Genomic DNA, 14,801 nt, shown 5'->3' with positions numbered 1-14,801 from the left:
TGGTTTACAAGTAATCTTAAACTTGGTTGGTTATGAAAAAATTTAATATAAAAGATTTTATATTTCAAAAGATTCTTTCCAACTGCTTGCCATACTATTTATTTAGGCTACTTGTAGAGGGCTACACATTGTTTTGCTTTCTTTTTTTAAAGGAAGACTACATAGTAGGAATGTTGGTTTAAGTAACAGAAGTCAATATTGATATTATATGTCATTTCAAGTGCATATCACCAAATGGTATTTATTGATATTTTCTTTTTTATGTATATTGAAATATCCCATTTTCACAATCACTTGAATTAACTGATGTTTATTTGGAGGGGACAAATATCAGTGGTCAAGCAATTGTTTGTTCTTGTTGTTTTCTTGCTCCAGATAAAACCATTCTCTTTTTTTACCTACTGAACACTTTCCTTTGGCAATCTTGAACCTGTGCACCAGAATGGCATTTTTGTCTTGGACTTTTCTGATAAATATTTGGTAAAGATAGTTGTGTGTGTGAGAACACGTGTGTTTGTGTATGTGTGTGTGTGTGTGTTTAGGTTTCCACCTAAAGTTCAGTGCCAAAGCTACAGTACTTATACATTTTCTAAATGTGTTTTAAGCAATAAGTTGTACAACATTTTTAGAACATGTGTTAAGCTATTTCTCTAAGAATGAAGCTCTTAACAAAACATAAGCACTCTGCATGAGATCTTAGCAGCAAAGTGCTTAAAAGATAAAGTAAGAATTGGTACCATGGGAAGAACACCAGCTGTAGAGCGCACAGGTCCATTATGAGAAGTATGGTAGTGGGTAGGGAGAAAATGATTTAATCAGGAGTAAAACCAATTTTATTATAAGGGCACGCAGGGGGTGTGGCACCATAGTGAGAGGGACATTTCAAAATATCTGACAGATTTCAACAATGTGAAAACCCCGTTCTTTAAAGTGACAGTAAACCCCATCAGGTCTCCCTTTTTGATGCTATTGTTAACAGTTGACTGTTTAAAGCTGGCCTGCTAAGATGCTGTCGGCCTATTTCAATAGTATGTAGCCAAATAAAAGACTAATTGTTGAAATACAATCAATCAAAAATGATTGCAGGGCAGAAAGAAGGTCTCCTCCGCTGATTTTGTTGTGGATCATATTATTGTGTTATGACTGAGGTAAGAATGAAGACTGAAAGGGAAGAAGAAAATAGCCCATCTGAAATAAACAGATGCACCTTCTTTCCTTCCCTTTGCAAATGTCCTATTGAACAGGAACGTCACTTACCAGCCCTGGAGATAGTAGTCCATTTAGAAAAAGAGATCTGATAAAGATTTTGGCTAAGATTTTAAAAGGACACGAACACTATTAACAAAGCAGCCCGTGCAGAGATTCCCCACAGTGACAATTCTCAGTTTTTCTCACATTTTTGGTGCAGATTCTCCTCTGCCTCATAAAACTGACACCAAGGGGGCATGTGAATGCGAACCCAAGACATCGGGAAAGAAACAAAATTCCAGTGGACCAGATACCTGTGAAGTTCTGGCCAGGATACCAGGCTTTTCAGTTAACCGCCCCTTCCCAGGTTGTTTAAAACGATTAGCTTTAGTTTTTATTCAGCCCAGAATTCAAAATCTTTTTCACGTTGCATGCTTACAAAGACAAATACAACAGCAATGCTTTTCTGCCTTGCTTCCTTTTAGTGGTGTGTAAAGATGTCCCTTTCAGACCCTGCCACATCCACTTCTTGGGGGAGAATGATTCCAGACTTTCTTTTTGAGAGTGAACAAGAAGAAAATAATTGTCCAGAGTCTCCTTATTTCTTCTAAAAACTTCATTTTGGCATTTATGTTCTTTAATATTTAAATGTCTCAACTCACTCAAGCTTCCCAAGCAAATATGTCTGTTGTTTCTAGGCGGAGTTGGTAAGCACTTGTGGTTTGTCTTTAGTGTGTTATCATTTTTGACAGCTTTGCATAGCCTCCATAGGCCAACAGGGGTCTGTCTAATATTGTTGCTGGGCACATTTTCCTCGCTGAGATGAAAACTAAAAAAAAAAAAAAAAAAGGTATTTTTGAAGCAGTAAGAAGGAATTAATATCCTTTCTCACTCAGTAGTCTATTCCTTGCTGACTTTATATTCAGCAAAAAAAAAAAGCAAAAAATTGTTACCCATTATTCCCTTGTACATAGCAAGGCTAACACATGTAAAGCAATAACTCATTTTCTATTGCCATGTTTAGCATATGTCTCCTGTTGGCTCAGCAAGGCCTTTAGGCCGGTCCCTTGAGCCGGCCATCATTGGCAACTCTTAGCCCCTCGGCCTCAAAACCAAATAGCTTTGAATCATGTTGAGCTGTGATGCTAATTTTCATACTGATGCATTATGGGAATAAATGTATCTGACATACTGTGTCAATGGCACTGTCTCTTTGTGTCTCTTGTTTTTTTGTTAGCTGCATTCCTACAGATGGTATTCCATTGAAAATGTTCCCTTCCTACGAAAAAGGGGGGAAAAAAAAAAAAAAACATGCACAGCACCAAACCTCTAGGTGCAGAAGGCTGTTAACGGTTGCTGATGATAGTAGGCAAACATTAACATAATAATTAGTGTCTTGTAATTGTTTCATTAAAACCAGTTGTTCCATTTCTCCTCGTGTTTTCCCAGAAGAGAAGCTGAATTTGGACGACAGCCAGTGGGAGGACATCCACGTTGTCACCGGAGCACTGAAGATGTTTTTCCGGGAGCTGCCTGAGCCGCTCTTCCCTTACAGCTTCTTTGAGCGGTTTGTGGAAGCGATCAGTAAGTAACCTCACAGACTGGAGTGCTTGGTGGAGAAACCTGGCGGCGTGGAGTTATTAAGTAAACAATAAGAAGGACAAGAATAGTGATCGTGGAGATGATAAGACCCCCAACGCTCCACATGTTTCATTTACTGTGTTATGTTTTTGATGGCTTATTTTTATTTCTGGCCCTGCAGTATTACCTGAGTTTTGTTTTGGATTTTGGTTTTTGGTTTAAAAAAAAAAAATAGGGTAACCTATTTAGAGTGGTTGCTTTTCAACTAAAACCTCCTCAAATGAAAATAGCTTCTCACGGAATCGGTTTCGAAGGGATCACCTTTGGCATTCTCAGCACTTACCTTTCAGAGTTTTGGGATTGGCAAGGAGTTTGGGTACAAAAGGGTCTTGAAAAAGAGCTTAAGTGACTTTCATTTTGTTTCATTAGAGAGGTGTTAAATCATCAACTCAGGCATCGCCTTCTTGAGGCTCCCTCACCCTCCACCCACCAATACTAGTAAATAGTCAGCTACAATTTTCTTATGAACAGTGTGATATTAAATTAAGTACTGGCAGGTTTCTTTGGTTAAGCTGGTGACTTTGTAGGGGGTTGAATTATATCACATACTAACCAGTAGTCATCGTACACTCACTCCAGGAAGCTTCCTTTTCTATTGTTTTTGCATTCAGAACACACACACTTAAGTCAAAATGAGTAAATGAATGAGTGAATGAATAAAAATCTTTCCAAATGCAAGGAAACTTTTGCTATTGATGCTTCGAGAAGCAACTACTAGTACATCTAAATTTAGTATCTTAGGGTACACTTACTATAATTGTGACAGCTTAAAAAAAGTTTCCTGGCAAGAAAGCTGATTTGAGGAGGAAAAAGAAAGAAGAAAGAAAGGTAAAATTAAAAAGCTTGCAAGCCTGGCAGGAGCTTAATTAAATTCCAAACGAGAAAAATCTCCAAGAAAAAAAAAAAAATTGCTCTGCTTAGGAGGTCTGATAGAGGATGGCTGTGTGTGCAGTGTTCCCATTAGTGGGCGTGGGGGTTTGGGGGGCCCAGGTTGGAGAACAGCCCCTCAATATGCCCTTTATTCTGTTTCCCATTTCACAAGTCTTCATACTTGTTTAAAGTTCTGGTCACCAAATGATATCAAGAGGAATATAGCAAAATTATTTCCCCAAGGTCTTTCTCTTGTCTGCTCACAATGTCAGATTTTGTTGTTGTCATTGTTGCTCTTGTTGAATATAGCAGCAGGTGCTCTAACGATGGGTTTTGAGGTAAGGCTGGGCCTCTTAACCCCTGTCTTTTTATTTCATGAGCTTTCTGCTTCTCAAGGAGAACAGTATTTTATGGTTCCCAGGCTCAACTTTTTAAAAGGAGGAATAAAGAAAATAATAAATAAGCATGCATTTCCATAACAACTTATTCCGATGTTCTGTCTTGGAACGTGGCTGGCGAGCATGAAAGATGACTGGCAATGTTAGCACAGTGTTCCGGTAGGAAGTCAGGAAACTTGCGTTTCGGTACCTATTCTGATTATGTATATTTAAAGAAGTCATACAAATTTCACATCATGGCCTCCAGACTTTTAGGTGAGGAGTATGTTATTTGTAAACATACCTGTACATGTGCAGATTTGAGGGCTGCGATATGGAAACCCATCATTTAAGCTTCCTTTAGTTCACCTGATTCTGAAGATACAAAGCAAGCCGTTCCCTCAGCTTGAGAGATAGGGGAAGCAGGCCCTCAGAGGGCATGTGAGGGCATGTCCTTTGAATTTCCATGAAGAGTAGGACCATCTCTGCACTATCGTAGACTCAACCCTCACTTAACAGAATTTCAGAAACACTGGCATAGTCAGAATGGAACAAGGCAGAGTTGAAGTGGCAGCATGCTAATGTGACGGATGGCTACTGCAAGAGTTTTCGGCAACATGTATAAAACGGGTTATGGCAAAAACGAAAGAGAGAGTGCTTAAGAAAGTCCTTTAAAACCGTAGGATACTGTACAGATGCTAACAGTGTTTCTTCAGTTGAGCTTTGTCTGAGAATGTAATATAGAAACAGGGAGGTAGTTTTTCCTTCATTGTTTAAGGCAAGGAGAATCCACCTAATGACCTTGCCTTACCTAACTCAAAACAGTACCTATTATTTCTCGCTATGTAAAATGGAAGGACTAACCAACAGGGTTGTATGGTGGAGAACTAGGTCAAGATGTTGGACAGAGACATATGTTTACTAACCCATGTGTTTGGGGCAGAATCTTGAAGTCAGTTCTGGTGTTCTAAACTCAACTAAACTCAGCTCTAGGTTGTAGTTCATATTTCAATATCCTTAAGCAATGAGAGAATGGGCACCTCCCCTTTGGCAATGGTAAAACTACACCAGAGTAGGTATTTTTACCAATCGAGTAAAAAATCTTTCAAAACTATAAAGACATTTATATCCAGCCCCAAAGGGGTGATGGGTTTTATCATACCTCTCACTGCCTCCTATAAAATCTACACAGTGAGAAGCTCGATAGACCTGCCCATGAGTTCTTGGCCTTCTTTTGAAAAGGAAGCAACCAGGTAAAGGAAATTCATGGGGAAGATGTCCATCCATGCTGGCTCTGGGCCTCTTGGCCATCCGATCTCTGCAGCTCACGCTGTGCTCTGTAACCTAGGACGGTTGACCCCAGCGAGCTACATTTCACAGGTGCTTTTGAGGGCTGGCTTCCTGCTGCCGAAGCCAGTGGAGACCCTGGAAGTACAGAGCAGAGGGAGAGGGAGGGAAAAGACCAGCTAGTTTGTTAGTTGATCCTCTACCCCCTCTCCCTTGCCCACCCACCTGCCTCAAGTAGTTTCTCTACCTGAGGGTCCATCTTGTCCACGGTTTCAGCTTTGACTGGAGAGGCCCGCTCTGGTTCCAGCTGCCATCTAGTGATGCGGACCCTCCTCTCTTTGCCCGTCCAGCCTGGTAGTAGCTTCCTGCAGGGGCTGGTTTCTTCGTTACTTCACTCTTCCTTCCTGGGCTCTCAGCTTCTTCATCACATGGGTAACCAGTTCCCTGCATCAAATTAATTCCCTCTGTTTGTGTAAATACTTGAAGTGGTTTCTGCTCTTTGGTCAAACACTAGCACACCACCATGTCAGTCAGTGTTACGGTTCATGTCGCTGTAACATTATTTCCCTTTTCTCTTTCATTACCCTCAATCCTAGGCTTAACATTTTTATTTAGGAGAGATTGAGAGATCTGTTATCCTTTCATGACAGAGTTTAAAAGTGAATAGACCAAAAGGAATTTTACTTCCAACTGGAATGCTTTGCCCTCTGAGGAGGAAATGTTATTTCATGTACAAGCAGTTAATGACCACTTGTGCCATTGGAATTACTGTTAATTCTCGTTATATGTTTGAAAGTCATCATTACATATTCCGAGAAAAAAGAACAGAAGGCATTTACTTTTTTAAATAGTTTCTTTTTGGACCAAACACAAACATTAATATGATAAGAACCTGTAATTGCCATAGCGATCCCCTGTCTGATAACACTCATTGGGGTAACAAAAACACCAGAGATTGTTTTATATTTCAGAATCCAAGTAGTGCAGCTATTGATCTGAAATTCTATATTTGAGGTCAATGCAACTGGGTCACTGCAGGTTATTTCGTGGGGATTTAACCCACTGACTGCAAGGACTTAATTCCCTGGAAATGACTTCTGCTGAAAGCAGTATTAGTACTGTAAATGTGAACTCAGGACAAAAACACAGCTATAGAGTTTTATGATCTGTGATGCAATCTTGGGGCTAAAGTCCTGCAGGGGGTCTGGACATTTCCAGTATATCTAAATCCTAGGAAACGTACTAAGCTTACCTCTTTTCCTATTTTATTCATTCTGGTAGCTCTACATATCCAAAGAATGGAGACAAGTATTGTCTTTTCTGATTTAACATCTGCATTTTCCCCAAGTCCCTGGGATAGGGAAAGAGAGGAGAAAAACTTGTTGTCATTTTTCACAATTATCTCACTTAACCCTCAGAATGACAAAGCAGGAGATACTAGACAAGTAGAAAGATCCTGTGGAAAAGAATTTCGAGTTCATAATGTTACTGCGAGAATTAACTAGGATAACATTTTCCTTACTCTATATTAGGTACTCAATCAATAACTTGAAAGAAAGAAATTCTTCAGAGGAGTAAAGCGAGTCATAAAATATTTCCCAAGTTCACATGGCTCAAAAGATTAGATTTAGCATTCAGTTCCAGACTCTAAAACATAAATACTTTCCATCATCATACATTGCCTTTGGGGGACTATTTAGAAGAAATCTTGCTCAAAGGATAACTAACTAGCTGTTGACAAATATCTGTCTGTTATGTCTTCCTATGTAAGACCTATATGTCCTATATAAGTCCACAACCAATTTTTTCTTTCTTTTTTTTTTAACCAAGGTTAGGATTAAATTTAATGATCAGAAGTTTTGATAATGGAGTTTCAAGTTAGAAATAAGGTAGAACTTTCCAAGGATGGGCTGTGTTGACAATATTTAGTACTCAACATTAAAAGCATCTGTGCTTTAATGTTATACTCTCTGAATATATTTTTAACCCTTTACTCTATTATTTTTTATAACCAATTGCTCCCCCATCCTCTTTTGATATGTATTTAGCTATACACTATGTTATTTTACTCTTTCATATGAGTAACTATTTCAAGCTTATGTTTTATTAGTATTCTTTTTTGCAGTTTTTCACTTGTATCGAATTACAACATGCAACAAGCCAAGACTGATTCAGGGTGCTCAGCTAGGGGTTTCTTTCTGCTTTCTGAGTCAGCGCTACTGTTTTCCAGAGGACATGTGTGTGAGTTTCCTATCGCTACCGTAACATATTATCTCAAACTCGGTGGCCTAAAAATACCAGTAATTTCTTATCTGATAGTTCTGTAGGACAGAAGTCTGACACTGGTCTCGCTGGGCTAAAAGCACAGTGTCTGCAGGTCTGCGTTCCTTTCTGGAGACTCTAGGGGAGAATCCATTTCCTTGCCTCTTCCAACATCTAGAGGCTGCCTGTATGCCTTAGCTAGCAGTCCCTGGCCTCCACCGACACAGGCAGCAATCCCCTTCTGACTCTCTTCTGCCTCCCTCCTCCACTTTTGAGGACCCTTGTGATTACATTGGGCCCAACTGAATAATCCAGTAACATTCTCCCATCTCAAGGTCCTTATCTTCATCACATCTGGAAGATCTCTTTTGCTCCATAAGGTAAGATAGGCACAGGCTCTGGGAATTAAGGTGTGGACATCTTTGTGGAGCCATTTTTCTGCCTACTACATCCTTTTCCCTCTCCTAGCTTACACAGGTATAGCACCAGCTCCACTTTCATGCCTCAGAAGCTCTTAGCCTGGTAGTTTCCATCTGCCTTCTTTCAAATCCAAATGACCACAAGAGCCGAGATGACAGTGACACTGTAGCTTGATTAGTAGATGAGAAGGGGGTAAAGAGAAATTACCTCATGTATTTACTTACAAGATGTGTTATTTGTCATTTGTGATGGATAGGCTTAGAGATTGGACTCAAGCCTGGATCAAAGCTCATTTATTCAAGGACTGTCTGATAATTTCATTTTAGGCACCCTCACCTCAGCTCTTTGGTGCTCTCAGTAGAACATGTGAGTTTGCATTTGTTGGTTTATTGTGTTCTGAGTTTCCCAAGTTGCCTCTGTATGCAAAAATAATGACATTTCCTTCCACCCCTGAGCAATGCTCTGTATATTTACCATCATGGAATGGCAACCAATGCTAGTTACTCGATGAAAATGACCTTCTGGTTCCAATATCAATTCCTTTGTCATCTTTTCCAGTCTTCTGAAGTAAATATTTTGTATATATGTAAATATTATGTATTACTTATTTTTAATATATAGTGTTTATATTTTTATGTTATTATATATAACAGTTATTTTATATATCATGCTTATTTTATGTATATGCATATACATATATAGGTACATATGTATATAACACTTAGAGATTAGGCAAGCCAGTGATACAATGAAACGATGATGTTCCATACAATTCTTCAATTCTCACACATGCATTTAAAGACAGTATATTTTTTAATGCCCAGTGTTTGTAAACACTGATTAATTAAGCAGTAAAACAAATTGTGAGAAAAGGTATCCATAAGACTGTCTGAACACCATTAAAATGCAGGCTGTTAGTCACCAAAGGTAGGAGCGTACCCCACGTGAGTCCTTAAATACAATTCCTAGTCCTGTGTTTCTATCAGTCACATTAGCCTCATATAAAAATGATTTAAATTAAAGGCATTGCCCTATGGCAGAAAGTATCTACTGCTTGTTCTAATGTTTTTTTTTTCTTCCCCCCTATGGTCATCATGCCATTTTTACCTTTAAAGTATGCCTTCAATAGGTAATTGGGGGGAAAAGCCAGTCAAGTATATTTGCAAATATTTTCTTTACTCTTGACTTTATCTTGCCCTTTGGTCAAACTATTTCTGATGCATCATCAACTCCGTGATGACACTCTTCGGGAGAAAAGATACAGAGCTTGCAAGGCACTTGACTACAAACAGTTGCTAAACACTGAACGCATAATAGTGACAAATTGCCTTAAAACTGTAGAAAGTAAAAAGCAGGGTTTAAAGGGTCACCCCAAAGAAACCAGAGATGTACAAATAATGGAGTACAAAAATATCCTCTACAGCACCATTTCAAGGAAATTTGAAATTAAAATAAAGGTAGAATTCACAAGTACTCCCCTTCCACTAGCATTTCCACTGCAAGCTAACATTCTCACAGACTTGGCGGGGGTTTTTGTTGTGGTTGCTTTTTAATCAGAGTGTGTGTGTGTGTTCTAGCAAACTAGAAGTTTTATGGCTGATGCCTAGCTTGTCTCTTAACTCATTCTAATTATATTCATAATTAAACTGTAAAAAAATAGTTGACTAGAGCCAAATGGCTTGCACAGGTGTCTTTTTGTAGGAATGGTTTAGTGCTAGATAATAAACAACCGGACCTCCATTTACTTAATTTGGCTTAATGAAAAGTCCTTTATAAGTAAAACTAGAAGGTGATTCAGAACTCAAATTGGGCCTTGACTCTGAAATTAATTGAGTGGTAAGATATCAGCTCCACTAGAAAATGTGGTGCTTGCTTTTTCGCTTTTCCTTAAAACTCTCCTTTTACTCGCACTCCTTTCTTCCATATCCTTAAGAGGTCACTTTCAAAGCACTAAACTTTACAAACTGAGCAAGCAGCCAGTCAGCCTTCATGAGTCAGCTTCCTAAGCATCCCTGCTCCAACCGAATAGACATGCTTTTAAAAAATATATAACAAAATGCAGAATTTGTCCTCAATATCTTAGTGGAAAACAGTTACCTTAAGCCATTCCTCTAATGGTAGATTTAAGTGACTGGTTTTCATTGCCTGTTATCAGGTTCACTGCGTCAGTAGATGTTAATGAAATTGAGAGTTTGTGGTCTTTTATTCTACACTGAGGCTCTTGCCTCATTCCACACTCTTGGGTTGCCACCACATTGTGATCACCATTGAGAGGTCTTCCAAAAAACTGCCTGCCCACCCACCATCCACTCTGACTCTGGCCACAGCTCCAGAAGGAGAACGGCTGCCTCTAAGTTGTTTCTCTCTCTCTCTCTCACCCAATAGAGTATCATTCTGGTCAAAGAGGCTAAATAATACAACTGGCTGACCATTTCATTTCGAAGAAGGGCCACATTCTCTGCAAGATCTTCAAATCCCTACATGCCCTGGTGGCTCACAAGTTCTTAGACTTCATTATTTACTGTTCTTGCCTTGCCCATCTCAGTCAAGCCCATTGGTGTCATGGCTCTTCTTTGAACATCCCCAGTGCATTGAGGGTCTTTACCCAATTCCTCTACCAGTGGCACGTCCCCAGATTGTCACCCATGTGTTAACTTCTCAGTGAGGTCTACCCCATTAACTAAGCTAAAGTTTTTACCTGCATGACACACCACCACATACCACCACACTATTCAAAAGCTGACCCCACTATTTACTACCTGTAAGACCTTGAGCAAGTTCTTAACCTCCACACCTCAATTTCCACATCTATAAAATGGATGTAAAAAAATACCTCCCTTGTGGGGACTGAAAGAATTTAATGGAATGCTAACTGTGGCAGAGCACTTATTACAGATTTCCTGACATGTGGTATTCAGTGAATGTTAACTTGTCTTATTAAGTTAGAGTACAATCAGACTATTCTTAAGACCACACTCTCAAACGACCTTTCTGTCCATTCCCACATCTTTCCCTGCCTCCGGGACAGCTGTCTTACGTGACACGTATGACCATCTTGATTCTGCTTTAATGTTTGTTTCCAGAATTCCAAAGACTACCAAACATGTTTAAGATAACATTACAAGATATTGTCTTGCCTCACAATCCAGGGACTTCCACTTTCTGTATCTCATGACATTAATTTGTTCTGCCAACCATTCCCAGGCCCAACCCCGTGTGATCCATCCGAAGTCTGTCACTTTGCTATAGGACGTACATCCTAATCATAAGCCAGAGGCCAACCTTCTTCTCCAACCTGACACTGCCTTGCTTCCATTAAGTATTAGTAAATCTGTGACATTCACAGTGGTACCAGAAGAGACAACTACAAAGTAAAGCTTTCTCCCAGTTGGGAGATGAGCTGCCTGGTAGTGTACCCTGTGTTTCAGCCTATGAAAATTATAAACTCATTGGTAGGTGAGGAGTTTAGGGTATGGCAGGGGAATCTATACACCAGCCTGTGCAAATATTTGTAGCATTGTACCTCTTTCTCACAATGAGAAACATTTAAAAAGTCATCAACTAAACCATATTAAACAAGAAGTCATCCCCCCATATGCATGCGTACACACGTACTCCCTGTACAAACCTGAAATACTTCATTTTTATTTTTCAGGTCTAACATTTTATGATATTCTAGCTTTAAAAAGGTAGAATTATTATTATTATTATTACTATTATTATTATTATTATTACAATTCTCTTAAGAGAACTTTCATATTAACCTCCTGTGAGTTATTTTCAAAACCTGCTGTGGAACGCGACCTGATGCCTACCCTCTTTTCTCTTAACTGGTTCACACACAGTCACATGCCCTGATTTGCTCAAGCCCCTGTCCTTTAGTTCTCCACCTCTCTGTCCATATTGTTTTCAAATAACTTTTAAGACTCTGGCTGGCTCCTTGAGATGTGGCATTTTTTCACTTGGCTCACCCCGCCTTGTTGTGGAGAGTTGAACTATAGACATGATGACTCCTGGAGTACTCTAGCTGCCTGGGGAGTTCTGCTCATGTTGGAACTGCAGAATCCAGAATCACCTCACTGAGAAGTACCATGTCATTTGGAGAATGGGATTTTCCCCTAACAATTGACTCATGTATTTTCTCCCTACACTTTGGGAAACAGACACATGGAAAGTGGGTACACTTTGATGGAAAACAAGCAGCTGCACTGGTTTTAATTTTTTTTTTAAGATTTTATTTATTCATTTTTTTGACAGAGAGAATGAGAGCACAAGCAGGGGAAGCGGCAGGCAGAGGGAGAGGGAGAAGCAGACTCCCTGCTGAGTAGAGAGCCTGACATGGGGCTCAATCCCAGGATGCTGGGATCATGATCTGAGCCAAAAGCAGACGCTTAACCAACTGAGCCACCCAGGCACCTGCTGTGCTGGTTTTAAAAGTAAAAGTAATATGCTTGGAAGATGAAGGCAAAAGTAGATTTTTAAAAATCCATGAACTATAAAAAATTATATTGGATAATTATGAGAGTTTCCTCCTTTCGTTGACTTGTAGTCTTCCATTTAATTGTGCAGTTGCTGTCGCCATTTTATTTCATGTAACATCTTTATTATTGCATAAAATTGGAAATTCCAAAAGGTCAAATGCCTGAGGCCCTGAAGCCCTGATTATTGTTTAACCAGTCAGCTCTTGGCCCCTTTCTCTTTTCTTCTCACTTTGAGTGTCCAGACGGTGAAAAGTTGACTCTGAGATCTCAAGTCCATTCTTCTGCCAAGTAAGGGATGGGCAGACCTAATTATTGCCATCTGTCCTGCTGGTGGAGAGTGGAATCTGTCTTACCAACAGATGAAATCAATGATTCTTGGAGCTCTTCCCCAAGTCCCTACCTAAGCACAATGTTAAGACTGTTCTTTGACACTTTTGTGTATTATTCTCTGAATATCTAATTGGCACCTAAGAAGGAAATATTACCTCATTCAGAAATTTTTTGGAAATTTCTATTTCTTTGTGTTCTTTATAAAAATGTTTTAGGAAAAAAAATGGGAAGATCTTGAGCAAATACTAGACACAGAAAGACCTCAGAAGTCCCTGTCCGCTATGTTTGAATTTGTAATGCTTAGTGCTTCTGAGAGCTGGATCTCTGAATGAATATGGAGCAGCGTTAGCTGAGCAGAAGATTCAAAGCCCTCCCCAAAGGGGAAAGACAGAGCAGCTAGAGTAGAGCAGAACTATGAAACTCACATTGGTCAATGTCAGAATCCAAACAGCCTCTTTCTCTAATAGTCCCTTAATATTTCAGAAGGCCTAAAACCTAAACTGCAACCCCTGTTCAGTGTTCACCTTGCTTTCTCTGTTCTTTCAATAATTTTCACGAATTAATGTTTCCAGACCCTTCATCAGTCAGATCACCCTTGTCTAAGCATGGTCCTCTATAGTTTAGAAATCTTCTTGGTGAGCTTAGGCTGCCCTAACAAAATACCATAGACCAAGCGCTTTAAACAACAAAAATTTATTTCTTACAGTTCTGGAGGCTGGAAGTCTCAGATGAGGGAATCAGCACTGGGTTCTGGTGGAAGCCTTCTTTGTGGCTTGCAGAGAGCTGCCTTCCCACTGTGTGCTCACATGGTGGAGAGAGAGCAAGCTCTGGGCTCTTCCACTTCTTATAAAGACACTAATTCCATCGTGGGGCCCCACTCTCATGACCTCATCTCAACCTAATTGTCTCCCAAAGGCCCGATCTCCAAATACCATCACATTGGGAGTTAGGGCCTCAATATAGTCATTTCGGGGGCAGTGGGGGGGGGGGTGGACAAAAACATTCAGTCCATTACATAAATCAGACTTCAGGGGAGTGTTTTAAATGTATAACTTTATCAGTGCAGGATAACTTCCCTCCCTTATTCTGACAATAGCTTTTTATTACTGCAACACAAAATTTAATTAGCTCTTTATTAATGTTATATAATTATATTATTGGAATCTGAAATTAAATTTCAAGTCCCAGGTGTCACTTTTACCCATTTCTCTCTCATCTGAAGTTGGTGCGTTTTTAAACTTCCATGCAGAACTGTGCGTGCGACCCTGGACCACTGTGCTCGTCTCCTCATGATTCCAGCACAAGGGAGTATTGTTTTACATTTTACCTTTTGCATATGCACAGAGTTTAGCTCACCTGAGTCACATAACAACTGCAACTGGGACCAAAACCCAAGTGTTTAATTACAAAAGCTTCAGTCTTAGCATTCAACCTTCCTCTCAGCATTCTGACATTCGCAGATCTGAACTATTTGTGCACATCCAGGCTCTCGAATACATTTCAAGACCATGTAGCACAGTCTGGAAGGCCTTTGGGACAATGGAGAATTTAGACATAATTTACAACATTTGAGGAAAAACTTCAAATACCGTGCCAGGAGGAAGAATTGTAGAGAGGGGCATTCCAAATTTACAAAGAGGAATTCTTTAGATTTTTGGACAATTTTAGAATTAATTTGAATCACAAATGTGGTAAACTAATAAGAGTAGTGTTAATATATAGATAAACCCCTCATCACTTATTCGTAAAAGGATTCTGTCCCGAGCATACAATTTAAAACAAAAGTGACAAAATTTTGTATTGCTTTCTGTATCCACAGCAACATTTCAGGTACTCATTTCTTGTGCCTGGGTCAGTGGAAAAACTTTTAAATATGAAACTACACACAAGTGCCATTCAAACACACCTAACAGATGGAGAAGGAAATGCTTAAAGTGTGTGTAGA

At 39.5% G+C, this 14,801-nt stretch overlaps 1 protein-coding gene across 2 annotated transcripts in view; it reads left to right on the top strand.

Annotated features, from left to right (window-relative positions):
• Positions 1-14,801, top strand: part of ARHGAP15 (Rho GTPase activating protein 15) — a 602,789-nt gene that overhangs the window by 472,602 nt on the left and 115,386 nt on the right. For both annotated transcript variants that reach the window (XM_032411154.1, XM_032411161.1), the window contains exon 13: positions 2,638-2,772. In XM_032411154.1, coding sequence (XP_032267045.1) covers positions 2,638-2,772 — 135 coding nt within the window. The remainder of the gene's footprint in view (positions 1-2,637; positions 2,773-14,801) is intronic.

The sequence above is a fragment of the Phoca vitulina genome, unplaced genomic scaffold, assembly GCF_004348235.1.
Source record: "Phoca vitulina isolate PV1807 unplaced genomic scaffold, GSC_HSeal_1.0 scaffold1, whole genome shotgun sequence".
Taxonomy (NCBI): Eukaryota; Metazoa; Chordata; class Mammalia; order Carnivora; family Phocidae; genus Phoca; species Phoca vitulina.
The sequence above is the reverse complement of the archived record's forward strand: the minus strand, read 5'-3'. Positions and strand labels throughout refer to the sequence as shown.